This window comes from Herpailurus yagouaroundi, unplaced genomic scaffold (assembly GCF_014898765.1).
Source record: "Herpailurus yagouaroundi ecotype Mexico unplaced genomic scaffold, PumYag 159, whole genome shotgun sequence".
NCBI lineage: Eukaryota > Metazoa > Chordata > Mammalia > Carnivora > Felidae > Herpailurus > Herpailurus yagouaroundi.
The window spans coordinates 46,231,634-46,259,255 of NW_024412400.1; the positions used below are offsets into that span (position 1 = coordinate 46,231,634).

A 27,622-nucleotide genomic window follows, 5' to 3' on the forward strand; every position below is an offset into this window, starting at 1 on the left:
AGGTTGAGGAAAAACCTGGTTTACCCCTGTGCATTATAAAGAGAGCAACTGGAATTTTTAATCTAGTCTTAGCACATTTCCTTCCACTTAATCCTATATCCTAAGGGGTTTCTTTTTTTTTTTTTTTTTTTTTTTAGCAAATGCATTAATTTGCATTAAAGTCACAAGGGAAAGCCGTATCCTTTGCCAGAACCTGGTGGTTTTGCTTTGTAAGATAGGAAATTATCTTAGGTTAAGATGGAGGACCCTCCCCCGGCCCGCCCCCCCAGGCCTTGTAAAAATAAGACTTTGAAATTGGCCAGAAGAATCCCTTAAATATACCTGTTTACACCATACTCTCATTCCTAGTAGTTTACATTTGTCGTTTTATTTACTCCTCTTAGCCCCGAAGTAGAGGAGGTCACAGGGAGAATGAGTATGTTTGACCGCCTGTGGCCACAGGGTACCAACATCAGAGCTAGTAGCAATCAGGCCCCCTCTTATGTGGGGCCAGCTGAAAGTTGGTGTGATGAAAACACGATCAGCAGGGGCTAACATAGTTCTTGGTTTTGTGTGCTGAGGTATCTGAGCAAGACCTATGGCATATCCTTTTTTTCCCACTTAAAATAAATTACGCTGGAAAATCCCAGCCTCTAGAATTAAAAAAAAGATGAATCATAATGTTCCCCCAAATCAATTCACATTGAATTACAAAAAAGCAACATTTAATGTTAGGTTTGATCAAATTTTAAGTACAATGAAACTTCATTATATGTATTTATGTCTTAGATCGAGATTTTTCCATTTTCCTTTCCCCTAAAGGATTATCACTTAATGAAATAACTTGCTCCTTAAAGCAATGGTTCCTCCTCAGAATATTTTCCTTAAAAAGCGTTCCAAACCAAGGATGCCTGAGTTAGATTTTGAAGTGATAAAGAAGTTTTGTTGTATTTTTGAAGGCTTTTTAATTAGTTTATCTCAGTAAAGAGGTAATCAACCCCCCTTTTCACATTTTATGAAGTGTAGGTGTTAAGTTGCTTTTTACTTGTGGAAAAGTTAGGCTGCCTTTATTTTAAATGCAGTTATTAAAGCATTTTTGTATTCCCCATCAATGAAAAATTTCAGTGTACACAATAATCATAATAAAAACAGTGCTTATTTTCTCTAGGTTTTACTAAAATATTTCTAAACCAGCCACAAAATATCCACACATCAAAATGATAAATTTACATCAAGACTGCAAATTTAATCTTTTCCATTGTCTCTTTTTAGTGCCATGCTTGTAACATTGATAGAAGGTGGACACTAGGCAGCTGGTAGTAAGAGAAAAAGCCCATTCTTGAATGAAGAATTCAGATACATTAGTCATTTGTTATTTTATGGTGGACAGTTTTACCTTAATGTTCATTGTTATTTGTTGGCAAAATAAAAGTGCCTTAAGTTAAAAGTCTGTTTGGAGATCAATTAACAAAATCACTATCCGTCATACTGCATTTATTTACAAGTCTTTTTTTTTTTTTTTGCATGTCCATTATGAATTTAATATTGTAAATGTACTCAAATTCATTTACATGCCTATGGCTGCCTTTGATTAAACTTCTTCCAAAAAATAAACTCTGTCCAGGTGTTGACTCTGTTCAATTTTATTTCATTTCAGATTACCTGAATATAAGTTGTTGCATAATCACTACCCAGTGGATTCCTTGCTGTGCATTTGTATATCCCAGAATCTGAGGTTTGGGGATTCTGAATGATGAGGGTACCTCGGGGGTGAAAAGGCTCAATTCCATGAGTCCTCCCTTTATTTGCCATTGAGAGCAAGGAGTGGTCAGGCATCTCCCATGTGATTTCTGGCTTGGGGACTCCCAGGGCCACACAGAGGAGCTGAAGGGCAGCTCCTGTCCTTGTGAGAATGCTCCTGGGTGGGCGATTTGTAATTCGGGGTGCGTAGGCTACAACCATTACTGGAACAGTAATCAGGGCATGGCCAACACTATTTTGAGCCTTACAAATATAGTTTCCTCTGTCGTAAGCTGTTGCGTCTTTGATGACTAAGGTGCCATTTTCATGCAATATGAATTTTCCATTAATTTGAGGCCCATCTATTATATAACCGCTTGGTGTAGTCCACTTGATATTTGGCTTAGGGCTTCCATCAGACACACATTGCAGGGATAGAGAGTCTCCACTGAAACAGTAAACTGTTCCCAGTGCATAAGTAAGAATGACTGGCTTCTGGCCAATTTCTAATACAATTAATTTTTCAATATAGCCAACTTGATTTCTTGCTGCACACCGATATTTTCCTGCATCATCTCGAGTTGTTTTAGAAATGATAAAAGAGCCATTGCTTGCTATCAGATACTGAGAAATTCGAGGTTCATTGGGAAATCTTGTGCCATTTGGTAAAATCCAGATTATTTCAGGTGGTGGGTTACCATCCACAGAGCAATTCAATGCTGTGGACTTGCCAAGCTGGGCAACTATTTTTTCATTATATGGATTTCTGAATGTTGGTCTTCTTAGCATTTCTAATACTTCTAACTGTACCACCAGCATGCTCTCTCCTCCTTCATTCCGAGCCACACAGATAAAATCTGCTGAATCTGAAAGCCTCACATTCCTAATTTCCAAGGTTCCATTTTTATGGACTGTGATTCTGCTTCCATAGTATGGGGCTGTGAGGAAAATATTGTCCGGCATGATCCACATGATCTGAGGCAATGGTGTTCCTTCGGCTCTGCAGTCAAAGTGTTTTTTGGAATGCCTCACAGCTGTGGCTTTAATAACTGTTTTGTTTGTATACAGACCATTGATTAATGGAGGTTTGGAGACGACATCCAGTTTGTACATTTTGGTGTCATCCCCACTGGGATTTCGGGCCACACACACATACTCTCCAGAATCGAGTAGCTTCACTTTGTTGATGGACAGAGATGCGTTGGCATGAAATGTGTATCGGTCCTTAGAGAATGAAATCATATCATGGGAAGGCAGCAACCAAAATACTTTTGGTTTGGGTTCACCAACGACCTCACAGTCAAGGACCACCGTGTCTCCAGCCTTGATTCGCATGTTAGTCTTGTAACCCTGCCTGATCCGTGGGGCAGCTGTTATGACCGTTAGGTGGACCTTCATTTCATCCTTCCCTAGAGTGTTCTGGGCATAGCAAGTATAATCTCCTTCCTCTGCTATCCCAACTTTGTTGAAGTATAAGGTTCCATTTTCAAAAAGGGTATACCTCCTGGTCCTGAGGCCACTGTCATCGGCTTGCATTGCATTGTTTATCATCGTTCCATCAGGCAAACTCCAAGATATCTCAGGCACTGGTGAGCCAGAAGCCTCACAATCAACTTGGAAATCTTTCCCATGAAATACCTGCTTTTTAAAATGTTGCTTGTGATAAATTTTAGCGGGTTTCAGTCGTAGGCTCACATGCATCAGTATCAGATCATCTCCCATTTTGTTTCTGGCCACACACAAGTAGTCACCGCCATCTTTTTCTGTTATTGAGCCAATAAACAAGGATCCATTTGGATAGACGTGGATGCGGCTGCCCATTCTAAGGAGAGAAGACACATTTTGAGTGTGCAGCTATTAGCAAGGGGTGAAAGAGTTGTCCTTATTTACATAGGATTAGCTTTATGGACATTTTCTTAAACTGTTGCAGTGAAGTTAAAATCAGTTCTAGCTTATTGACTGTCTTCTAAGCCATTTCCTGAAAGATAAAATTATCTCATTGAGCAGATTCAATACGGTGCAAAGAATATTTCTCAGATGGACTTCAAATGTCTTTTACAATCGTGATTTTAGAAATATAATGCTGAGAATGCTAGAAATGTTGGATGCCTTAGACACATGACCTTCATCATATTGAATGATTTTTACATATCAAATGATTATCTTGTGACTGTCAGTAAAGAACTTTCATGCATACTTGCTCAGGAAAGATGCCAGACTATATTTTTTAAAAAGACTAGTAACAAAACAGAATTATGTGGTTATAAAATAAATTATGATTTGTTATGAAGAAGGAAAATGTCATGTCAATGTGAGACTCATTAGAAGCCTGCTGTTGGATCTGTGCTTTGCGGCAGCTGAAAAGTGGTCTCTGCGTTTTGTCCAACTGTGCCACGCTATTTTTCTCCCTGAAGTTATCACAGCCTGCCATTACCACAGTGAACCACCAGGTGGCACATGTTTCCTGATAAAACCAAATCTAGCTTTTCAGAAAGGCCCTTGGAAAATGAATTGGCACTAAAAATGGGATCGAGATCATCCATCAGAGAACATCTATACGTGTTTTTCTTCCACTTTTTTTTGGCAATGTGCCAAGCAGGCAAAAGAAACAAGAAGAAAGCTTGGACAATCTTTCACAGCATAGCCGCTACGCAAGTCAAACAGCCCAAGTCACTTTTCATTCTCCAGCAAACAAGTATGGATAGTGTTGTGGTACGTTACAAAAGGTATTGTTATTTTAAATCTTTAAGTAGTTCCCCACTATACAGCTGAAAGTACTGATATTTAGAGAGCCTTAGTAACTTGCCTCGGGTTACAGGGCTAGTTCTCAAATTCCTATCTTTTTCACCACCTGATATTCTTATCTAATACTTTATAAAAGCACTGATTCTTAAACTTGGGTGAATATGAAAATCATTTATGGAGTATAAAATGGGTCCCACCTCCCTGAATTTGACTAAATTGGTGTGGAGTGTGACCTAGGCATCAGGATTCTTAGTTTTCCAATGATTCTCATGCAGCCAAGTCCGAGAACAGTGCTCTAAATCTTGGCTCTCAAAAACAGTTCTCTCATCACCTGCATTTCCTGACTTCACTTTTCAGAGATTCTGATTCACTAGATTTGGCCAGGGGTCTGGGAACCCAGTGAGTAACAAACATCCCAGGTGACTGTAGCTCCTAAGTAACAGTTTGAGAACCAGTCTCAAATTTTAGCAGGCACTAAAATCACCTGGAAGGCTTTTAAGAACACAGATTGCTTGTTAAAACACAGACTCAGTTTCTGATTTGCCACGTTCTTAGGCAATGCTAATGATACTGGCAGGGGGACTGCGTCCTTTGAGAACCATTGATTTGTAGAGTGACCTTGTCCTGCCCCCAAATCTGGATGCAGCTGCAAGTTGTAATATAGAAGAAGAGACGATAGCGGTTTCTTTTGGTAAACTAGTATTTTTAAGAGACAAAATTGACTTTTGAAAGTAGAAGTGGTCCCCGTGTAAAAGAAATAGAATTCTTTATGAAGATTAATAATGTACAAGCAAGTGTCTGTATTGTTTCTAAAGCAATGCTTCTCAGCCTTTATTGAGCATGTGATGCATCTGGGTATCTTTTTAAAGTGCAGATTCTGATTCAGCAGGTCTGGGGTGAGACCAGATGCTCTGCCTTGTAACAAGCTCTTAGGTCATGAGGAGGGAGGTTCTGAAGAAGAGGAAACCATTCTGTGCTGAAACAAGTCATATATGTTGAAAGTACTGGAGACAGACTGGTAGTGCTCTGAATCAAAACTGTTTTTGAAAACCCAGAAGAGGCTTTTTGGTTCAGGTGAAAAGTAGGCTTTAAGAAAGGGAAAGGGTTTTGCTTTTTTTGGTCATGATGAAGGAGTCGCAGATAAGCACAGCTATGATGAAAGTTTTCTCATTTTTAGACTCTAAAGTTGAACCTTCTAAAGCTAAGAAGTGGAAACAGCAAGGACTTTTTTTTTCTTTTTGCAATAAATTGCCCCTTTTGTTTCAGTTGACATATCTAAAGCATCTAAGAGTATCCTTACCTTTTTGAGATTAGTTGCAAAATAATAATTGAGGTGTTTAGTTAGCAAACAAGTTGAATTTCATTATAAAAGAAAAAAATGCCAGTACCTCTCATGGGCCCATGGTAGCATCTGTGATCTTTATACACTCAGTTGCCTCTTCCACAATATGAACAATCTGTGTTCCATAAATACTCCCCCAAAACCAAATATAAATAACGTACTTAATTTCCTTGCTGTTTACCTCTGAAGGAGGTAGATACCTGGTCAAGATTTATTTTGAGGTACTAATAATGTGTTTTTAGAACACTCTCCAGACTTCCTTTCAGTTAATTTTTTAAGACTTTACTTAAATCTTTTAGTGCCCCTGGATAAGATTTCCATTTTTCCAAAATTGACTTAACATCCAAAAAGTGTTTTAGATCTTTTCCTTAATAACCTAAATGTTGAACTTTAGCTGTTATTCCCATCAGGAATGTAATACCTTCTTGCATTGTGCTTTCTGCACAAGTGGTGGAAACTGTATTCAAGATTACACAGAAAGTTGATTGCATTACAAAATTCCCTCCTCCCTCTTTTTGGATAGAGAAATTACAAATACTTTTACATAGTTACCATCTTAAAGCTGTCCCAAGTATGAAAGCAAATGAGATTGTTAATCTGCTTTTAACTATGTGAATTCAGTAAGAATTGAATAGCTAGCTGGCCCTTAGACTTAAACATGTAAGAAGGTTGATTTTTATATATCATTTTATATTAACCTCAAAAGGATTAGTTCTCTTCTGAAAGAGTTACTTGTATGTCCAGTCTGTGAGCTCTCTCAATCTGCTGCTGGCTTCACCGTATTGTTTTTTCCATTTCAGAAACTGTACAGAAGATCATCTCAACACAAAGGTATGGTTTACCTGTGCCACTGGTCGACAACAGCTTTGGATGGTAGCCTCCAGATTATTCTGGGTTTGGGCTCCCCAATGGCTGAGCAGTTCAGTAGTAATTTGTCCCCAAAATTCACCTCAGTCCACTTCTGGGATGCAAATTCTATCCTGGGCATGGTTTCTCGCTCTTCCACTGTAAGAATTACCACTCTTCTCTCAGAGCCAGTGGTGCTGGTAGCGATGCATTCATAAGTGCCCCTGTCTGAAGAGGCTACATTTCTTATATACAGAGTCCCATTTGAAAATAATAACAACTTGGAACTTATAAACTGCAGTGGTTTCACTTCAGTGCCATCAGAGAGGACCCAGTGAACACTGGGCTGAGGAGTCCCTTTGACAGTACAGGGCAATTTCAAACTTTCACCCCAAGTCCCTACAATGATTTGCCTCTTTTGCTCCAGAATAACAGGTGGGGCTGCAATGACTTGTATTTTGACCAGCAGTGAATCCTGGCCAGCTGAATTGCTGGCCATGCACTTGTAAAAGCCCCGGTCATAAATGCTGAGATTGTGGATGACCAACGTTCCATCAGATGTCACCAGGGCCTGCCTGTTCCCCTTAGATGATTCTGAGACCACTGTTTGGTTTGCGAGAATCCAGGAGATTGTAGGACTTGGTCTACCTTCAGCTCTGCACTTCAGTTCCACGCTGTTTCCGGAATGAACTGTGATCTCTTTGGTACGTCTATCCAGGATCCTGGGGGGATAGGAAACCACGGACAAGGTGACATGAAGGCGATCAGTACCAAGCGGATTGGATGCTGAGCACAGGTACTGTCCGCGGTCCTGAATGTCCACACTCTGTATGGACAGGGTGCCATTAGGTAGCACCTGGAATCTGCTATTCTGTTTCTCTTTAGCCATATCAAATCCTGATAAGAAAAAAGAAATTTATAGTCATAGGTCGTCAAAGTTTAAATAGAAATCAAATTCCTCAAGGGGAAGTCTCAAGAGGAAAGCTTTGGGAGGGGCTGTTAGGCTACTGAGAACAAATATATTTAAAATTAAAATTAGGCCACTTACTGTTAAGATTGATAAAATTGTTCCTGGAAGTTTATTTCCATAATTTTAATTTAAAAGTCATATGGTTCAACACAATGAAAAAGAGAAGGCTCTCTTTCAAATCACATTTCTTTGTATCTGCCTTCAAAACATTTCAAACTGTTCTTAATTAACATGTTAAAACATATTAACCTTCTAATGAGCAAAAAACTTTATGCTGCAAATGTCAAATGAGGATATTAATCATTTCTGTATGTTGGAGAGATTTGAAACTGGTGTTCTTTGTATGTGTAACCCTGAAACATAACACAGTCTTTTCCTTGTTCCGTGACTAAAGAAGACAAAGTGTAAACAAACAGTTCCAAATACCTGATGGCACTCTGGTCCAGTGGATGGTAGGCAGGGGATTTCCAACAGCCTCACAAGGGAGAAAAGCATCTGAGTTAGCTGGAACAGTAAAACTTGCTGCTTTTCCTCCAACTATTCTGGGTCTTTCAAATGTATTCCTAAACAAAGAATCAAAGGGAAGGAGTTCAGAAGTTGCTGTTTTTTGAACTGGTGTCTTATCAAAGCCATTTTTCTTTGCAGTCTTCTGAATATCCCAATTTGATGCATGGGTGGTATCCTCTGACAAGCCTGGAGTGGCCATAATATCCACTACTGGCTTTTTGCCTTTTTCAGCAATTTCTGGGTCTGACTTGTGCCAGAAATGGTTTTCTAACCAGGGAAAGGAAGGCAGTTTAGAATTTTGTGATTTAACTGTTACTAGTGCTGGCTTGGAAGTAGAATGAAATAGATTGGAGTAGATAAAGTGGGTGGTTCCAATCGTGACCTTGGCATTTAGGTGAACTTTGGGAGATGCTGCAACCTCTGTTGCTAATTGCTGTGGATCATCATTATGCCTAGAGTGTTCAAGTGGCTTGGCCATTGTATTTGTCATCATCCTAAAAACGGGAGTTGCCATGTTGTCTGTGACTGTACTTTGATTATTCAAGGGATGGGAGGTGGGAATTGGCATTGGAACAGCACTGCTACTCAGGATTTGTGGCACGATTGAGTGTCTAATGATTGTGTTCCTAGTTGCGTTCTGGTATGGTTTGCTGGGCAAAGTGATTTCAGAAACAATTCTGCTCTTCAAAGTCTGAGTACTCTCTTGGGACAGTTCTTCAATTATATCTGTCAGAGTAAGTGTTCTTGGATAAAGACCAATTGTGCTTGAAATTTCTTTTGTGTTTTCCAATGGAGAATGAGTGAAAGCAAAGACACTGGGCTTGGTTGAAGTTTCAGCTGCAGTTAGATCAGGAGGTATCATAGTAGTAGATGCAGTGAGACCAGAGCTCTGACTGAGAGCATAGTGTGGTTCCTTCCTGTTGTTCTGAGGCTCCTTTTCTCTTTGTACTTTTTGTGTCCTGGGTCTGGCTATTTGGGTTTTACTGACAATGACTGATGCAGGGTCAGTAGGAGAAATTGTTAGCCTGGCTGTCTGCATTGATATGAAATTGGTGCTTGATTCTTTGCTTGAGACATTAGGAGGTGTAGGATAAACTGATGGAAAGGGAAGCTTCTTCATTGTTGGAAGACTTAAAGGACTGTGTGTTTCGGTGGTATTTTGGTGAGTTGTAGCTGATGTTATAGATGGAATTTGCATCACATTTGCTGAGAGTTCTGTGAAATGGAAAGGAAAAACTTTATCTGTGGGTAAAGCAGGAGATGTTTTAGGAAACACTGGGGCTGTGCTTTTTGGTGAGCTAAATTGATGCTGATTCTTTAATCTCTCTTTTTGGACATGGTTATTTACAAAGATCTGATGCCAGGGAATGTTCCTTCTTAAAAATCTTGTCATGGCTGTAGTAGTAGACATAGATGACTTGGTGGTGGGATCTGGGAGGGGTGAAATAATCATTGAATTTCTTTTAACTTCAATGTTATTAGACACACTTGGGTAACCATTATTTGTTATATGAGTTTTTTCCAAAGATAAGGATTTTGGGGCAGGAATCATAACTGGCCCAGTTGGAGTCACTCGGATACTTTCAGCCCTGAAATATTTTATTGTCGGTGTTGTTCTCTCAATATCTACATTTGGCTTGTTCTCAAAAGATGGATTGTGGATTAGAGTTGTCAACTCTTCTGCTGTGACTTGGGCAGTTTCAGCTTTGGTGAGCAGGATGGGGGAAGAACTTGCAAAGGACAGTGCTGCTGCAGTAGTGGTGAGCCTTTCTCTGGGAGAACAGGATGGGCACAGCACATCAAGCTCTGTGGGTGAAAATGCAGTGGTGCTTTCTTCAGAAGCACCTCTGAGTGTAGGTCTCACAAAGCCATATCTATGCTTTCGAAGAATTGGAGTTCTATACGGGCTAATAATTCGACCCCTACCCCAAATTTTCCTCCGTCTTCCAAAGCGCCTGGATGTTGGTGGAATGTTAGTTGTAATATTTCTTGGAATCTGTAACTGAGAATGAGTAGCACTGTATGTGCCCGAAGGTAGCTTTGAGGTGGTAAGTTTTTGAGTAATATGTGGATAGAAGTGATTGTTCCTAGGTTTACTGACTCCTGTTACAGATGTCTGATGACTATTAGTGGCATTTACAGACCCTAAGAATATATCAGCTTTGCTGTTAGTACCACTCAGCATTTTGATATTGACATCTTTGGTCCCAGCCCCTGCTGCTTTTGGGAGCACACTTTGTAAATGCTCTTTTTTCTTCCCAACGTTGTCAGCTTCCTGAAATTGTGTTGCTTCAGGTGGTAGAGGAAAGATCGTGGATAAATTTTTGTTGGTTGTGCTTTGTATTTTGCTTGATATGGTTGGGTTTATATTCTTTGACATGGCTATAGTTTTAGTAGTAGGAAATAGCTTGAAATCTATTGATTTGTCAGGTGGTAGTATCTGTGGGCCCACAATTGGAGAGACTTCCGTGCTGGCAGTTATACTTGTCACAATACTATCATGTATTTTTCTGGAATCGGCAGTCAATGTCCTTGCCAGAACACTAGGAGCCTTAGTTGCCAGGACCATAAATTCCTCATCTGGAGGGAGCATGCCTGAAGAGTCTACTTCCTCACCAGGTATTTTCAGGAATTGGGTGACCACTGGAGGTGGCCTTGCCGTTGTATTTTCTTGCTTCTCTTGCATAGTATTCTTTTTAGCTTTCTCCAAAAGTGCTGCCCAGTGTTGTGGGTCAATTCTCCGAGAAGAGGGAGAGAAGGGCCTCCTATGGTCTCTAAAATGTCGATTTAGTGAATCTCCTCGCCGACGGTGTATTAACCCACGATAGTTGTGCTTTTTACCTGTGCTGAAGACTTCTTTTCCAGCCTCAGCTCCCATTGGGGCAGATGTAGGGAGTTGCACAGCTGGTGGGTCCTTAAGATGAGCAATGGGATTGGGCTCATCAAATCCAGATCCATCTGTTTCTACATTATGCTCCACTGGCCTTTGCCCTTTTGTTTTGACTGAAACTTGGTTAATCAAAAAGTCGACCCCTGATGGGTTGGCTGCTATACAACAATAATGACCCTGGTTTTTTTGGGTGACCTGTAATATTCTTAGTGTGCCATTGTTAAGAATTTGCTTGTCTCCTGAGGACTGATAAAGCATAGTGTTTCCTGGAAGAACCCAGCTAACAGAGGCATCTGGAATACCAGAAGAATGGCATGGAAGGTCAAGTGTTTCACCAATGAAAACTGTATAATGAGCCCCATTTTCATGATAGGTCTCTATGTCAGGCTCCACCACCGTGATTCTATATGTGAGAATATCTGCATCATCATAATTGGTGCTTATGCAGTGGTAGATGCCTGTATCAAAACTATCAGCCATCTGGAGTTCTAGTTTTCCACTTTTGTCTATTAGGATTCGTCCATCCTCACTAACATAAGGGGCTCTCACTTTACTCCCATCAGCCAAAATCCACTCCAAATGTGGGGTGGGGTCCCCCTGGCCTTGGCAGTCTAGGCCAATGGTCCCACCAACCAAAATGGTGTGTTCCAGCTTAGTATTGTTATCTCTGGAAATCATGGTCCATTTGTGTTTCACTGGCCTTATTTCTGCCTTTGGTAAAGTGACTTGAACATCACTGGAGTACTGGATGTGCAATGTACTGAGTGTGGTGGCAGTTCTATTTAGCTGCAAGGAAATTTGGTCTTGCATTAACCAAGAGGGATCTGCTTTGAGACCAGCCTCTATGTCAGTAAAGATGTCTTCAGGTTTAGGAGCCACCTGTTTATATTTGTAGCAGCGTTGTGGTGTTTTAGTGAGCCAGTGGCTCCTTTCTAGAATCAGAGGAGAATCACTGTACAAAGCCAGAACTTGCCATACTGGCTGAATGTGATTGTAATCTATGTGACACACCAGAAATGTTGAAAACGATGTATTTAGCATGATATAGTCATTTTCTTCAGCAAATACAACAGATGATGTCTTTGAGGGCTTTTGGATACTGCAGACCATGTTAGCTTCATTTCCAAACTGGTCTGTCATATTCAAAGTGAGGGAGCCAAAGGGTGCCATGAAATCTTGGGGAGCGATGGACACAGGATTGCTGTCTTCCAGAATACTCAGGTTCTTTAATTTCAGGGATGGGTCGATGGTTGGCTTGGCACACAGGAAAGCTGCAGCTGGGACCATAGCTAAGGGCTTGCCTCTAGAGGTCCTGGGGTTCATGCAAAGTGGACATTGCCGAGGACTGGACGGACTTCTGTCTTTTTTGCATTTTATTATATCTAGGAGAAATGACAATTGAGTTATTGCCAGCTGTGGCCTCTTTATGAATTAACATTTGAACATTTAAAAAAAAAGCTTTTGCTAAAAGAACAATTTGGAAATTTTAGTGTTTAATAGAAAGCTTCCTACTTTTTTGTCTTTGGGTTGATTTCTAAAAAAAGATATGGTCTATATACCTTTGCACAATATTATATCCATAGTCATAAGGATTTTTGTCTGTCTTGCTGATTGCTTTATTTCCCATGCTTAGAGAGTTCCTGATATATATTTGGTACTCAGACAATACTACCTAAAAGAATAATTTCCTTATCTAGGAAAGCAAAATAATATGCTTATGTTTCTTACTTTTTACTAACAGGAGTTCAGTTCTATTTCCTCATGATAATGTTTTAAGAGTCACAGAACGTCACTGTCCTTTAAAAGATAACCTGTTTATCTAATGTTTTACTAAACATCTAAAGAAGAGTTAATACCTGTTCCTCTCAAACTATTCCAAAATATAGATGAGGAAGGAAAGCTTCCAAACACATTCTAGGAGGCAAGCATTACCCTGATCCCAAAACCAGACAGCACAAAACAAGTTACAGGCCAACATCCTTGAATGAATATACATGTAAAAATCTTCAACAAAATATTAGCAAACTGCATTTAGCACTACATTAAAACAAATCAAAACCACAATGAGATACCAGCTCACACCTGTCAGAATGGCTAAAATTAAGTCAGGAAACAACAGATGTTAGCAAGGATGTGGAGAAAGGGGAATCCTTTTTGCACTGCTGGTGGAAATGCACACTGGTACAGCTACTCTGGAAAAAAGTGTGGAGTTTCCTCAAAAAATTAAAAATAGAACTACCCTATGACCCAGCAATTACAGTACTAGGTATTTATACAAAGGATACAAAAATGCTGATTTGAGGGGGAACATGCACCCCAATGTTTATAGTAGCACTATCAATAGTAGCCAAATTATGGAAAGAGCCCAAATGTCCATTGACTGATGAAGGATAAAGAAGATGTGGTGTGTGTGTGTGTGTGTGTGTGTGTGTGTGTGTGTGTGTGTGTGTGATGGAATATTACTTGGCCATCAAAAAGAATGAAATCTTGCCATTTGCAACAATGTGGATGGAACTAGAATGTATTATGCTAAGTGAAATAAGTTGGTCAGAGAAAGACAAATACCATATGATTTCACTCATGTGGAATTTAATAAACACAACAGATGAACAGAAGAAGGGAAGGAAAAATAAGATAAAAACAGAGAGGGAGGCAAACCATAAGAGACTGTTAAATACACAGAAAAAACTGAGGATTGCTGGAGGGGATTTGAATGGAGGGATGTGCTAAATGGCTGATGGGCATTAAAAAGGGCACTTGTTGGGATGAGCACTGGGTGTTATATCTAAGTGCTGAATGACTAAATTCTACTCCTGAAACCATTAATACACTATATGTTAACTAACTTGGACTTATATAAAATTAAAAAACAAAAACAAAAACAAAACCACAAATACATTAAAAGAACCATTTGCCATGATCAAATGGGATTTATTCTGGGGACACAAGGATGATTCAATAGTCACAAATCAACCAATGTGATAAACTACATCAGCAAAACAAAGATTAAAATCATATCATCTCAATAAATAAATAGAAAACATCTGACAGAATTATCTATTCATGATAAAAACTATCAACAAAGTGGGTGTAAAGGAAACCTACCTCAACAGAATAAATGTCAAATATGACAAATCCACAGCTAACATCATCCTTAATGACAGCTTTTCCTCTAAGATCAGGGACAAGACAAGGATGTCTACTCTCACTGCTTTTATTCAACACAGTCCTCTTTGGAACTCCTACTTGCAGCAGTCAGACAAGATAAAGAAATAAAAGGCATCCAGATTGATGTGGAAGAACCAAAAGTGTCACTGTTTGCAGATGACACTCTATGTAAGATATCTTAGTACACAAAAAACTATGAAAACTGATCAATGAATTTAGTGCAGTCACGGGATACAAATCTAACATACAGAAATCAATTCCATTTCTATATACTAATAATGAAGTAGCAGAAAGACAAATTAAGAAAACAATCTCACTTGCAATTGCCCCCTAGATAATAAAATACCTAGGAATAAACTTAACCAAGCAGGTGAAAGACCTGTACTCTGAAAACTATAAAACATTGATGAAAGAAACTGAAGGCAACATAAAATAATATAAAGATATTTCATGCTCATGGATTGGAACAATTAATATTAAAATGTCTGTACTAACCAAAGCCATCTACAGATTCAATATAATCCCTAACAAAATACCCGTATTTTTCACAAAATTAGAACTTCTACTGCTACAATTGTAGGGCACCACAAAGACCCCAAATAGCCAAAGCAATCTTGAGAAAGATGAACAAATGACACCTGCCAACAAGTGTTGGTGAATATGTGGAGAAAAGGAACACTCATGTGCTGTTGGTGGGAATGCAAACTGGTGCGGCCACTGTGGAAAACAGTAGGGATGTTCCTCAAAAAATTAAAAACAGAATTGCCATGTGACCCAACAATTCCACTACTGGGTGTTTACCCAAAGAATAAAAAAATACCAATTCAAAAAACTCCATACGCACCTATGCTTATTGCAGCATTATTTACAATAGCCAAGATTTGGAAGTAACCTAAGTGTCTATCAATACAGGAATGAATAAGGAAGATGTGGGATGTGTATATAATGGAATATTAGCCACCAAAAAAGGATGAGATTGTGCCGTTTGTGACAACATGGACTCCAAACCCTTCAGTTTGTACTCCAGCATGACGGGTGATGCTACATACATTTGGCTCAGCGACTTCAGTGAATTCTACAATCTAAACCGATGCAGAGGAAGTAGCTGGCAAGCCTGACAACCTTTGAGCACTCATAAGAGGCTCTTCTCAGTCACCTACTTACCAACCAGCTATGACCCTTAATCTACTTACCAGTACCCTGGGTTCAAACCCCACTGTAGCAAAAAACACAGCAGACTTCTGGTTTAATTAAACCTGATCACAGAATTATGCTCACATCTTGGATGCTTATTATTGCTAGCACCTGGGCCAGAGTTAGCAGGCCCTGGGCATCAGGTATTTTACTTCAGATGTAGATCTTATCCTGTCACTTGGTTCCCTCAATCACAATAAGTTTCAGTGACACAGAAATGCTTTTCATTCCTCAACCCTGACATGCCTTACTAGGCTCTGGCATATGCTGGTCCTTCCACTTCCCATCACTTTCTGTCTGACATTCCCTCTTGCATCAATGTCTAACTACTTACGTCCTTCACGACCCAGCCACAAAACCACTTGTGGGTGAGCTTCCTCCTTTATGCTGTTCTTGTACCTTCCACTTCTATCCTACTCCTCATCTGCCCACTATTAGAATGAACTTGTCTAGTTTTCTGCCTTCCCACAAGACTGTAAGCTCCATACTTGTTTATCTGTATGCCCCCAGCCTTAGCCAGTGGATGCTCAGAAAAGATTGGAGGGAAGGATGAAGGCAGGCAGGCTGGCCTAATTCTAAGGTCATATTTCTTCCACATTTTAACTTGTAAATTGAGATGTGTCTTAAAATTAAAAGTGTTTTACAGTAGTAACTGACCTGCTGGCAGTCTTGATATGGGAACCACTACCACCCACTGACCAGTGTCTTAGCTACTTATATTGTTTTCTCTTTGAATTACAAGCACTGTTGGTACTACATATATTGTCACTTAAAATGTTTGTATTAAGATTATACTATGCTTTTGGGTCACCTGGGTGGCTCAGTTGGCTGAGCATCCTACTCTTGATTTCAGCTGAGGTCATGATCCCAGGGTTGTGGGATTTTAAGATTTTCTGTCTCCTTCCCGCCCCCCCCCCCCCCCCCCGCTCATGCCTGCTCACATTCTCTCTAAAATAAAAATAATAAAAAAGAAAACCCCAACTTAAAAAATACTACACTATGCTTTAGCACTAAAACAAGATGTTATTAGGTAGGTAGAAAGGCCTGAAAACAGAGAAGCTGGACAAAAATTTGATTTTTGTAAAACGAATGCTTATCAAAGAAATAGCCACAAACCCTTATTTTATAAAGAAGCAACATGAAGAGCTTTGTGGAACCTAAGAAGGGAAGATACCCACAAATAGATAAAGCTGCGTTACACTGGACTACTGAGATATGTGTAAAAGGAGGATCTATCACATGCTAAGTAAAGCAACTGAAGACATGAGAACCTATGTCCAAGAATCTCTCAGAATTGATCAAAAAATGTCAAAGCAAAAGCTGATGTGACTAATTCATAAATCTTATAGAGTTATCATTAAGGCATCTCAGTTAAAAGGAGAACACTTTTTTTAGACATGACTGAAAGATGTTAGCGCTAATGGGTTTGGCTAATCATATATGTCTGTGTGTGTGTGTGTGTGTGTACAATTTGGGGATATATTAAGATCATAGGTAGGTGGTGGACTCGTTTGTATTCACCTTTAAAATAGTTAATTAATCGAAGCTTAGTTTAACAAAAATTGAGTACCTACTATGATGTAGGCACATTCTAGGGGCGAGGGATAAATAAATCAGACATAGGAAAGGTAAAAGACATTTAATACTAATCAATATAATGTTTTCCATTCAGGAATAGAATTGTGGACCAAGTGGTGAAATGATCACAGTTGGCCCTTGAAACGCCTGGGTCCACTTATATGTGAATTTTTTCAATAAATAAACTGGAAAAATTTTTGGAGATTTGTGACCATTTGAGAAACCTTACAGATAAACCACATAGCCTAGAAATGTTGAAAACATTTTTTTTTTTAGGTATGTCATGAGTGCGCAAAATATGCACAAATCTATAATAAAAAGTTAAAATGTATCAGAACTTATGCACACACTTAAAGACCATATATGGCACCGTTCACAGTTGAGAGAAATGTAAACAAACATAAAGGTACGGTATTAAATCATAACTGCATAAAATTAACTGTAGGCACTTTCTATTGCTATTGAGGTAAGCTCAAGTGTTATAAGAATCTTGTGATACTATTCATCTCTGGTGCATTTCATCTCTCCAGTAAATTGCATACTGCAGTAAAAACTGATTTCTCATGGTTCTCATCTATTTTTCATCATGTCCATTGCAATACCATAATCCTTGAATAATACCAATGGACCCATACAAGGTGCCACTTGGGATGCTGGAAGTGCTCCCCAGAAGCAGAGAAAAGTTATGACTTTAACAAGAACAAGTTAACTGCTTTGATATGAGGTTTGCGGCTGTGATTACCCGACACTTTAACAGAAATCCAGCATAAGGAGCTTTGTAAAAAGAAGAAAAGAAAAGGAAATCCCTGAAGCTGTCACTGCAGCTACACCAGCAGGCATGAAAACCTTGCACTTTTTGCACCATGCCTTTTTATCTTGTGTGGAAAATGCAGCTTTTATGTGGGTGTAGGACCGCTATAAGAAAGGCATATGTGTAGACTCATTTATGATTCATGACAAAGCAAAGCCATTATATGAAACTTGAAGGAGAAGGATCTAAATCTCAAGAACCTAATGCCAGCAAAGGATGGTTTGATAATTTCAGAAAGAGATTTGGGTTAAAATAGATCAAGAAAGCAGGAGAAGCAGTTTCTATCATCCAAGAGGGAGCAGATGAGTTTCTGGACATCACAAAAATTACTGAGGAGAAAGGATATCTGCCTGAGGAGGTTTTTAATGTAGATAAAAGTGCCCTATTCTGCCGGAAAAAAAATGCCACAAAGGACATTTATTAGTAAGGAAGAGGACTTAAGGCAGGAAGGGATAGGCTAACTTTACTGTTTTATGAAAATGTGATTGGGTTCTTGATCAGGACTGCCCTTATTTGTAAAGCTACTAATCCTCCAGCCTTGAAGGGAAATGATAAACACCACCTGCCAATCTTTTGATTGTACAAGAAGGCCTGGATGATAATATTTTTTTCCAAATTGTTTACATTGATTTTGTGTTCCTGAAGTCAGGAAGTACCTTGCCAGTATGGAACTGCTTTGTAAAGTTATTTTGATGTTGGAAAATGCCCCTACCTACCCACAACCCTATGAGTTCAACACCGAAGGCATAAAAGTGGCTTCCTTGCCCCAGATACATTTCTAATTTAGGGAGTCATAAGAATCACTAAGGCTCATTATATGCAACATTCTATGGAAAGGATTATTCTATGGAAGAGAATCCTGAGAGGATATCATAAAAATCTAGAAGGATTACACCAGTGAAGATGCTATTGTTGTTACAGGAAAAGCCATGGAAGCCATTAAGTCTGAAACAGTAACTTCCTTTTGGAGAAAACCATGTCCAGATGATACATATGATTTCAAAGGATTTACCACAGAAGCAATCAAGGAAATCATTAAAGAGACTGTAGATACAGCAAAAAAGGCAGGGGTTGGGGGAGCAGATTGAGGAGGTGGTGGTGAAGCGTTTCAGATCTTAGACAAATCCAAGAGCTAAAAGATACCACACCAGAGGAATTAACAATATAGGACTTGCTAGAGATTCATGCTTCCAAATCAGCATGTAATGATGAGGAAGGAGACACAGAAAAAGCAATGCCAGAGAACAAACTGACATTAGACAATATGGCAGAATGGTTCCTGTTATTCAAGACTGGTTTTGACTTCCTTTATGACATGGACCCTTCTGTGATGGGGACACTGAAACTAAAGCAAATGATGGAAGAAAGATTGGTACTGTATAGAAACATAAAAATAAAACAAGTCAGACAAATTACAATGTATTACTGTAAAGCTACACTGAGTGTACATGCCCTCCTGCCTCCTCTTTCACCTCCTCCAACTTCTTTCACAGCAAGACCAATGTCTTCTCCTCATCCTTTATTCAGGGTGAAGATGATGAAGACCTAATGATGATCCACTTCCACATAATAAACAGTAATTATCATGCTGTAAAGTTAATGAACTTAATGTATTGTGCATGTGTGTTTGTGTGAAAAGCCAAAAACTACACAGTGAGAACTGTAGGAGATGTTTTTCTATCATTACTGCCTCAGTATTCATTATGTAGAACATCATGTGCAAGACATGCATGGAAGTAGACTGCATCTTCTAATATAGGCATACAGTCCTTGCCATACAGCATGCCTCTCTCTCGTAATTGGAGAAACTACATTATCAACCTGTTATTGTAGGTAAGTGGTAATTTTTTTTAAGATACAATGTTTCCAATATTGTATTATGAGGACTAATACTGTATGCCATAAAAATTTTGATTCATTCATTGTGTATAGGGTAGGCTACCGTGAAGTAATTGCATCAATTTTAGTTGGCTACCATAACACAACCATATTGCTGTTTCATTATCAATGCATTAATATAAAATAAAAATGAATTTCTTTTTGACATCTTTTCATTTTTGATGTCTGTATTTAACATCTACAGTGTTTTGTATCATGTAAGATGACATAGGTACTGACATAATTTATCTTGCAAACGAAGTAAATTTACAATACTGTAAATATATTTTCCTTATGATTGGTTCAGCAACCTTTTCTTTTTCTCTAGCTTTACTATAGGATACAATATAAAATGTACAAAATGAGATAATTCACCATTTGTGTTATTAGTAAGGCTTTCGGTCAACGGAAGGCTATTAGTGAAGTTTTTGGAAATTCAAAAGTTATACATGGATTTTCAGCTGTATTGGGAGTCCATACCCCTAACCCCCACATTTTCAATGGTCAACTATATTTGAATACAGATGGGATGAGTGGAGTAGCACCACGCTTCCCAGAAGGATGGAGTACTGAGCAGAGTTTGAAGGTTAGCTAGGAGCCCATCAGGCAGAAAAGGAAGGGAAGTGCTCCAGGCAGGAATGCAGCAGGGAAGAGGTACTAACACAGTGTAGATTATATCTGGGATGGGAGAGGGTCTGAGGGTTGGAAAGGAAGGAAATGACGTTGAGGCTTAGGCTAGGAGTTACTGGGCTAAGGAGCTGAGGCTTTCTTCTAGAGGCCAAGATCAGCACACTTTTTTATGTCAAGGGCCAGATAGGAAAGATTTGGGGTTTGTGGACTATAGGTTTCTGACACTCTATTACATAGAGTGTAGTAATGGTTTCAGGAGAACAGACATGCAGAAGAATGAAACAGGACCACTTTCTTACACCATACACAATAACAAAATGGTTGAAAGACAAAATAGATGTAATGCAGGAAACCACCAAAATCCTAGAGGAGAATACAGGCAGCACCTCTTTGACCTCGGCCATAGCAACTTTTTGCCAGACATGTCTCCAGAGGCAAGGGAAACAAAAGCAAAAATGAACTACTGGGACCTCATCAAAATAAAAAGCTTCTGCACAGCGAAGGAAACAAAATGAAAAGACAATGTACAGAATGGGAGAAGATATTTGCAAAGGACATCTCTGATAAAGGGTTAGTATCCAAAATTTATTAAGAACTTAGCAACCTCAACACCCAAACTGGTGCAGCCACTCTTGAAGACAGTGTGGAGGTTCCTCAAAAAATTAAAAATAGAACTAACTACCCTATGACCCAGCAATTGCATGACTAGGTGTTTATCCAAAGGATACAAAAATGATTTGAGGGGGCACATGCACCCAAATATTTATAGCAGTGCTATCAACAATAGCCAAATTATGAAGAGAGACCAAATGTCCAATGACTGATGAATGGATAAAGATGATGTGGTACATGTGTATGTATATGTATGTATATATACATGATGGTTTATTGGCCATCAAAAAGAATGAAATCTTGCCATTTGCAACAATGTGGATGGAACTAGAATGTATTATGCTTGGTGAAATAAGTCAGAGAAAGACCAATATCCTATGATTTCACTCATATGTGGAATTTAAGAAACAAAACAGATGAACATAGAGGAAAGGAAGGGAAAAAGATAAAAACAGGGAGGCAAACCATAAGAGACTCTTAAACACAGAGAACAAACTGAGGGTTGCTGGAGGGGAGTTGAATGGGAGGATGGGGTAAATGGGTGATGGGCATGAAGAAGGGCACTTGGGATGAGTCCTGGGTGTTATATGTAAGTGATAAGCCCAAGTACATTTTAGAGAAAAGGTTTTGGCTTTTGAGTTTCTGCTTTTCTACTTTCTAGTTGTGTGGCCTGGGTGGGTGGCAATAAAAATGATAAGCTTCATATTTATTGAGTGCTTGCTTTATGCCATACATTGTGCTAATAAACACTTTGTGTTTTATTCTTTCCAGTTATTCTTATCCCTATATTAGTTACAGGTGAGAAAGTTGAGACATAAATGGTCTAAATGACTAGCCCAAAACAGCCAAATTTTCCAAGTCTCAGTTTCTTCATCTGTAAATTGAGGATTATTGGAAGGATTAAAATACAAAGCATCTAGCACAATGTCAACCACAAATTCATAATGTTAACTTCCTGTTAGTTGTTATTCCTTCTTTCCCTTTGATGTATCTTTTATGCCGCGGTCCAATTTCCTTCCTTTGTAATCAAGGCAGAAGTAATTTTTTACTGACCCTGAGATCCTACAGAACTAAATTTTCAATGTAAGTATTTTAATGTTTTTCATTCATAGCTTTACTGTCTTTTTATGTGTTTAGCATGTTTCCCTAAAAGATTTGCTCATGGAAAGCAAAGGTGTTATCGATTGGCCTAAAGTTATTCACAATGTTCAGTTAATGTTTTCAGATTTACTTTTTAACTAACTGATCACACATACACACACATTATGGCAGCACCTTCAAACGTTTTCCACGCTTCTCAAGTTTCTGACCTTGATCCCTTCCTAGGACCTTCCTCAGTCACCTCTCCTACAACTTCACAGAGGAGGAAAAGCCAGGAAATAGGAGCTTCCTTTGTCTTTTCTACTAGACTCAGGAATCCCCCTGCCTCTGTGCCCATCTAGTTCTCCTCTTTCCTACTCCTAGGTCTGGATCTCTTGCCCTTCAGTCTTCTAGGGGACTTCTTCAATGGATGATCTGCCTGTTCTGGTGTTGTCACCTTCCACCTTGAAAATACTCAAGTCTCTCTGATGCTTGAAGAGTCCTGTGTGATTGCACATTTCCATCAGGCTGCCATCCTCCCTTCCTCCCCTCAGGTCAAACCTCTCCAAAGACTGATCCTTGCCTTCCACCTATCCCTCCGCATATAGCAATCTGGCTCCCATCACTCCTTCCAAAGTAACCAACCACCCCTCTGATGCCCTAATCAATGGGCTCCTTTCCGTCATTTTCCTAAAGACTTAATTATTTAGATTTCAACAATCAATAGTGCATTTAGTTGTTTGCCCATTTTCCCCACAAGAATGCAAACTCTGAAGAAACCCTCTTGTTTATTTTTAGATCCCTGTGTTCTTTGTGACCTGTTGTTCAAAGGAGATTTACAATAACTACTTGTTGAATGAGTGGATGTTACCCTCTTCATGGCAAATTTTACTTTCCCCATCAAAGCACATTTCCCACTCTGATGATCTGTTTGCTTATCTATAACCCACCAGAGGCATGGTTAGAACAGAGAATGCTGTTGGTACTTCCCTCACAGAGCATAGGACCTTGAATAGACCTCTTAAAAACGCATAGTGACTAAATGACTCAAAGGAAGAGAAGGGAGGGGTTTTATGGCTCATAGTAAGTAGAGAAAACAAAACACAAAAACATTCTTTATTTGCTAATTTTTCCAGGAGTGATGATCAGATAGTTGACCTGAAACAATGCACAATCCATCAAAGATAATGCATTATCACTAAGTTATTATTTAGTGTTTATTTTTTCTCCAGCTAAATTACATTGGCCTCCCTGCTAACTGGTAAAGACCTCCAGGCAGGTTTCTTCTAATTAGGACAAAGAAATAAATAGCATATATACCTGGTTTTTCTTGTATCCAGTCAGATAACCATTGTAAATGGCAATCACAGGTCCATGGGTTCCCGTGAAGATAAAGGCTTTCCAAATCAGGCATATAGGAAATCATCTGTTGAGGGAGGGTGCTCAGGAAGTTATCGGACAAGTATAGGTACTTAATGAAAGATATTTTAAATATCTGGAGGTATTGCAAAGAGACAAATGTATCTGGATGGAGCTTAGTGAGCTGATTTCCTTCCAAGTGCACCAGCCGGAGAAAGGTGAGTCCATAGAAAACCTCTGGGTTTATAAACTCAATATTGTTGTGGTCCATATGCAACCGTGTCAAGCTCCTGAGGCCATAAAAAGTATCTTTCTGAAGTTTTCGAATTTTGTTATAGCTCATTTTTAATACCTAAGAATTAAAAACAACAACACACATTTAGTTTGTCAAAGGAATTTTTACAAAAGGGAAAAGTGTATCAATAATAAAACATGCTGGAACTAATCCGATGCAACATGTGTATCTTGTTTGCAACTAATTTGTATCTTCTATTCAAACTAATTCAACAAATTAGTTGCAAATTAAATAGAATACCAGGGAAATAAGAATACTCATGAAAATTTGAAAATATTAAGGAGTTATTGCTAAAATGTAAAGATAGAATAATTATATTGTGGTTATTTTTAAAAGATTTCTCAACTTTGAGATATCTCCTAAAGTACTTACAGATTAAGATATCTTGGATTTCTTTCAAAACAATGCAAAGAAGTAAAAAGTAGTGGGTAAAAGTACAGGTGAAACAAGATCTGTTATTTGTTGATAGCTACTGAACTTGGGTGCTGATATGTTGGGATTTTTTACACTATTTTCATTTTGTATGTGACTTAAAATTTCCATAAGTTTTTTTTTTAATTATCTTGATATTTCAAGTAGATTTAAGAATTCTTGAGCCTGCATTTTTCATAAGAAAGCAATAGGTTGAATTTATCTTTTACATTTGTAACAGTTCTTTTGAGATATACTTCATAGGGCATAAAAATTCACCTCTTTGAAGTGTACATTAAGTGATTTTTAATATATTAACAGAGTTGTGCAACCATCTCCATTATATTTGCAAAGTTTTCATAACCCCAACATGAAAATTGATGCCACTGGCAGTCATTCCCCCCCCCTCTCTAGCCCTAGAAAACCACTACTTTACTTTGTTTCTTTGGATTTGAATTTTCTGGATATTTAATGTAAATGGAGTCATACAATATGTGGCCTTTTGTGTCTTGCTTTTTTTCAATTTGCCTAATCTTTTCAAGTCTCATCCTTGTTGTAGAATTACCAGCCCTTCATTTCTTTTTGGTGCAGAACAATATTCCATGTATGCATGTAACCTATTTTGCTAATCCACTTGTCAATGAGGACATTTGGGGTGTGTTCCACTTTTTTGGTTATTATGGGGAATATGATTTTAATTGATTTTGCATTGAAATTAAAATAATTTCTGAATATTTCAAGAGCATGGGGGTCTTCTCCAAGTTTTCCACTTATTAGTTGAACTTACACTTTCTCCAAAAAGAGAAAGAAATTCTAGCATTTTTTCCCCCTGATTTGACCTAAAATGTCACCTCTGTTGAAGCATGCTTTTCTGGAAGCCAAGTTCCCTAATCAGAAAAAAAAAAAAAAAAGTTAAACTGACAACATACAAAAGATTCAACCTAATTATTACATTGTAATATAATTTCAAACTCCATGTTCTTCAATATTTGTTGAAAACCCAGAGAAGAGAATAAATATGTATGGAAGTTCCATGAAGGGAATGTATTCCAACCAATTTTCTGAAGACATATACTGCAAATAATGTTTTATTGAGTGAAATCAAGGGAATCACATGCTCAGACTGAATTCCACTGCATTACACAGCCCTGGTATGATGTCAAAGTACTCTATGAGCACTGACTTTGATCTTTTATAAAGATATTACTGACTTGATTTTATTATGCTCTATTTTATGAGAGCTTTTGAATAGAAATTAGATGTGCCTTGGGGATCAAGATGGTAGAGTAGGACTTTGAGTTTATCTTGTTCCATGGACAAACCAAAACTACAACCATTTGTAGAACAACTATATCTGAGAACAAACTGAAGACTTGCAGAGAAGATTATATACAATTAAGGATATAAAGAAAAAGCCTCACCATGATGGATAAGAGGGACAAAAATATGGTTAAGATCCACAACACCACTGTGATGACCTATAAGTGAGGGGGGGGGGGGCAGTGGGTATCATAACCATCGAGGACTCCCTGAGGAAACAAAGGTTTAAGCCCCACATCAGATTGGACTCCCAAGTCTAGGGAACCCACACTACAAAGACAAGCCCCCATAATGTCTGGCTTTGGAAGCCAGTGGGGCTTAGGTCTGTGAAGGAAACGGAGACTCTGCTCTTAAAAAGTGTGAGTGTAATCTCACTTGCTCCAAGTCCCAGAGCAGAGGCAGTAGTGTGAAAAGTGCCTGGGTTTACATGTAAAGGAGATTAATTTTAAACCATGTGCCAGAGGTGTAGGGACCTGCTTTAACATTCTTTGGGAACAGAAGTGATAGTAGGCACCATTTCTTTTAACTCCCCTTCAGTCTCACTGTCCCAGGGCTGGTGAGAGCAATTTCTTCCCAAGCAGCAGTCAAAACCAGACCTCACTGCCAGTCACATTCGAGGCCTGTACCCCCCACCCGTGCATACAAGCCAGAGCAGTAGAGTGCACACAATCCAGACAGGGATATCCCAGGTGCACCTCAGTTGGATGAACCACAGGGGTTTGAGCTATTACACCCCATAAGACACCTACATAAAGCCACTCACTCCTTCAAGACTGGGTAATGCAACTCATCAACCTAATACATAGAAACAAATGGACAAAATGAAGACACAGAAGAATATGTTCCAAGTTAAAGAGCAAGACAAGACCTCAGGAAAAGACTTAAGGGAACAAATAAGCAATCTACCTGAAAAATAATTCAAAATCATGACCATAAAGATGCTCACCAAACTCAGAAGAAGACTGAATCAACACTGTGAGAACCTCAACCAAGAGACAGAAAACATAAAAAGGAGCCAATCAGAGCTGAAGAATAACTGAAAAAATATACTAGAGAGAATTGACAGGAGATTAGATGCTACAGAAGTAATCAGTGATGTGGAAGACAGTAGTGGAAATCACTCAAGTGGAACAGTAAAAAGAAAAAATTAAAAACATAGTTTAAGGGATCTCTGGGACATCAGACATACAAATATTTCCATTATAGTTGTCACAGAAGGAGGAGAGAGAAAAAGGGACAGAAAACCTATTTGAAGTAGTAATGACTGAAAACTTGCTAACCTAATAAATGAAACAGACATCCACATCTAAGAAGCAGAGATTCCTAGAGAAGATCAAGACACACTATAATTAAATTATCAACAGTTTAAGAGAGAATCTTAAAAGCAGCAAGAGAAAAACAACTAGTTACACACAAGGAAACCTCCATATAACTATTATAACTGATTTTTCAGCTGAAAAGTTACAGGCCAGAAGGGAGTGATAGGATATATTCAAAGTGCTAAAGGAAACGAAAATCACAAGCAAGAATTCTCTACCCAACAAGATTATCAGTCAGAATTGAAGAGACAGATGGAGTTTCCCAGACAAGCAAAAGCTAAGGGAATTCATCAACAACAAACCGGTCTTATAAAAGAAATGTTCTTAAAAAGAAATGTTAAAGGAACTAATATAAGTGGAAGAGAAGAGGCCATAACTGGAAAAAATGAAATTGTGAAGGAAATGATCTCATTAATAAAAGTAAACATATATTAAAAGTAGTGGATCCACCACCTACATAACTAGTATGAAGGTTAAAATACAAAACTAGTAAAATCATCTAGACTTATAATATTAGTCAATGGATATACAAAATAGTAAGACATAAAATAGGATATCAAAATATGAAGCATTTGGCTTTTAGCTCAAGGGTGCTTTTAGAACACCCTTGAACTTAAGTGATTCTCAACTTAAAATAGGCTGCTACATACATAAAATAACATATATGAGCCTTATGGTAACCATAAACCAAATACCTATAATAGTTTCATAAAAACAATAAAAGATATAAACATAATACTAAGAAAAGTCACCAAATGATAAGGAAAGAGACTGTAAAAAACAGAACTATATAAAAAAAAAAACAACAGAAAGCCAACAAAATGACAGTAAATACAAGTCTATGAGTATTTTTATTGATGTATAATATGCAATGTTATATAAGTTTCAGGTGTACAACATATGGATTCAAGAATTTCATACATTACTCATTGCTCACCATGAGAAGTG

The 27,622-nt window shown here is 38.4% G+C and overlaps 1 protein-coding gene across 2 annotated transcripts in view; it reads right to left on the minus strand.

Moving 5' to 3' along the window:
* Nucleotides 1–1,134: 1,134 nt before the first annotated feature.
* IGSF10 (immunoglobulin superfamily member 10) overlaps nucleotides 1,135–27,622 on the minus strand; it is an 81,071-nt gene continuing 54,583 nt past the window's right edge. Inside the window, exons 4-7 of one of the 2 annotated variants that reach the window (XM_040480488.1) lie at nucleotides 23,291–23,681; nucleotides 8,049–12,401; nucleotides 6,649–7,549; nucleotides 1,473–3,541 (exon numbers count right to left, since the gene is read on the minus strand). In XM_040480488.1, coding sequence (XP_040336422.1) covers nucleotides 1,633–3,541; nucleotides 6,649–7,549; nucleotides 8,049–12,401; nucleotides 23,291–23,681 — 7,554 coding nt within the window. In that variant the 3' untranslated portion in view covers nucleotides 1,473–1,632. Of the gene's footprint in view, nucleotides 3,542–6,648; nucleotides 7,550–8,048; nucleotides 12,402–23,290; nucleotides 23,682–27,622 lie in introns of both variants that reach the window. The other variant, XM_040480489.1, reaches the window with a different exon arrangement.